This window comes from Austrofundulus limnaeus, unplaced genomic scaffold (genome assembly GCF_001266775.1).
Source record: "Austrofundulus limnaeus strain Quisiro unplaced genomic scaffold, Austrofundulus_limnaeus-1.0 Scaffold42, whole genome shotgun sequence".
Lineage (NCBI taxonomy): Eukaryota > Metazoa > Chordata > Actinopteri > Cyprinodontiformes > Rivulidae > Austrofundulus > Austrofundulus limnaeus.
This window is the reverse complement of record NW_013952444.1, coordinates 2,299,466-2,301,452: the sequence shown is the minus strand read 5'-3', so window position 1 is coordinate 2,301,452 and position 1,987 is coordinate 2,299,466. Positions and strand designations below refer to the sequence as shown.

The 1,987-nt window shown below is 41.7% G+C and overlaps 1 protein-coding gene across 1 annotated transcript in view; it reads left to right on the top strand.

Moving 5' to 3' along the window:
- Positions 1-1,987, top strand: part of gata4 (GATA binding protein 4) — an 11,195-nt gene that overhangs the window by 3,494 nt on the left and 5,714 nt on the right. The window contains exons 2-3 of the mRNA XM_014007550.1: positions 1,273-1,439; positions 1,548-1,673. Coding sequence (XP_013863004.1) covers positions 1,273-1,439; positions 1,548-1,673 — 293 coding nt within the window. The remainder of the gene's footprint in view (positions 1-1,272; positions 1,440-1,547; positions 1,674-1,987) is intronic.

The following is a 1,987-nucleotide window of genomic DNA, read 5'->3' as shown; positions in this document are numbered from 1 at the left end:
AGCTTATGCATTTACTTGTTGTTTATAAAGGAAGGGATTTTCAGAACATGCAAAGTGGGGAAACCCTTTAGTAAAGGGACGTTTTGAAACTTAAATGTGCTGTTTTCAAAACATTTTATTGAAAAATTAACGAAAAAAATGTTTTTTGTGGTGGACTCTTTTTTCCAACACTGATGTCAAGAAAAAACTTTGTAATGTATAAAATAAAGAGAACTAAACTACCTCTAAAAAGACAAATTTTCCACATTATGAGCAATAATCTCACATTTTTGCTGTAAAAATAAAATGTGGAGAAAAAGCTTTTAACTGTTATTTTGTTTATGCAATGTGGCCACATCCTATATTTTAGTCTCTAATTTTGGGAAGTGATGGTTGCACGTTTCAAATAAATTTCTATTTAAAAATATCCATTTAAAAACATCCACAGAATCCTGCAATTTTTACTTTTCTTCAGTTTATTTAACTTCCTCCTCCTGTGTGACAGGTAAACTCACCTCGTACAGTGTTTTAGACAATGATCTGTTTATTTCCACTTTCACCTTTGGCCTCGCGAAGTGTTTGTGTGTTTGAAAGCTCTCACCTGATAAAGTCGCACTGACTTGTGGAAAAACAAAACAATAGACTTTCATTTTAGACCGAGGTGAACGCTGCAGAGCTCTTGCCTTGTTTTGCAGCGTTGTGTTGGCTACATCTGCTGTGGAGCTCAAGGTTAGCTCGCCCTGCCAGTCGGCTTGGCTCTCAGCCTTGAGGAGGCCTGTAGCACTCRGTGAGGGAGGAGCAGATGCAGCTCAGATTTCTGCTATCTAAGGAGTCAGTACAATAAAGTGAATGTGGTAATGATAGGCTTTAAATGTGGTTTTACAGATAACTTTTGGTATAAATTTKGATCTGAGGAGAGAGATGCCAACRTGTCACCTCCACTTACTGGCAGATGCTCTGTTCTAGATGAGAGCCTGAAGATTAGGTTTATCCGATGTGCCACTTATCTGAGACATGAGGAGAAAGAGATGTGATGGACGTTTTGAATTGGACGGCGCGAGCTCTATTCCATCTCTATTTCCAGCCAAGATTTATCTGGAAGGGAGCTGTGAGATAAGAGACTCCAGTTTGTTGTGTGGGGCTTGGTGCAGCCTGCGTCTCCTGCTGGTGCTTCCACGCCACTGCGCTGGAAATCAACATACGGAGTTGAATCTGGGACAATAAATAAAACACATCTCTAATGTGGTTCGCACACTTTGTGTAACGGTTGTGATCTGTCGCCCTTCTGATCAGATTTGTTTGACGACTTCGCTGAGGGACGGGAATGCGTGAACTGCGGGGCGATGTCGACCCCGCTCTGGAGGCGGGACGGTACCGGCCACTACCTGTGCAACGCATGCGGTTTGTACCACAAGATGAACGGCATCAACAGACCTCTGATCAAACCGCAGAGGCGGCTGGTGAGTCACAGCACCAGAGTCGTCCTTCGTCAGCCTGTTTTTACAAAAAACATTTATAGATTTTATTATTTCCTCTTTATAATATTTGACCTCTAAATGATGCTACAGTCTGCCTCGAGGAGAGTGGGWCTGTCCTGCACCAACTGTCACACCACCACCACCACCCTGTGGCGACGAAACGCAGAAGGAGAACCGGTCTGCAATGCCTGTGGGCTCTACATGAAACTCCATGGGGTGAGAGGACCAAAACAGGAAGAGCATCTTTARTTACATGGGATCTTTGGAAAACCTCTCATACAGTTTATACAAGCTTTAATAGGATAGATCTTTTTGTGGGGTAATGTGGAGTTGTTATGAGCAGTCAGTGTCTTATATGCAGTAGACAGCAGTCTGAAAGGATTACAAAACCACAGGAGGTGTAAAATGTAACACTGCTTGGATAATATATAAGCTGTTATGTTTTAGTACAAAAAAAAACTAACAGCTAATCAGAGCAGACTTTTTACCATCTAAAACTACACAAATCCAAGGGCATAACTTTAAGTCTA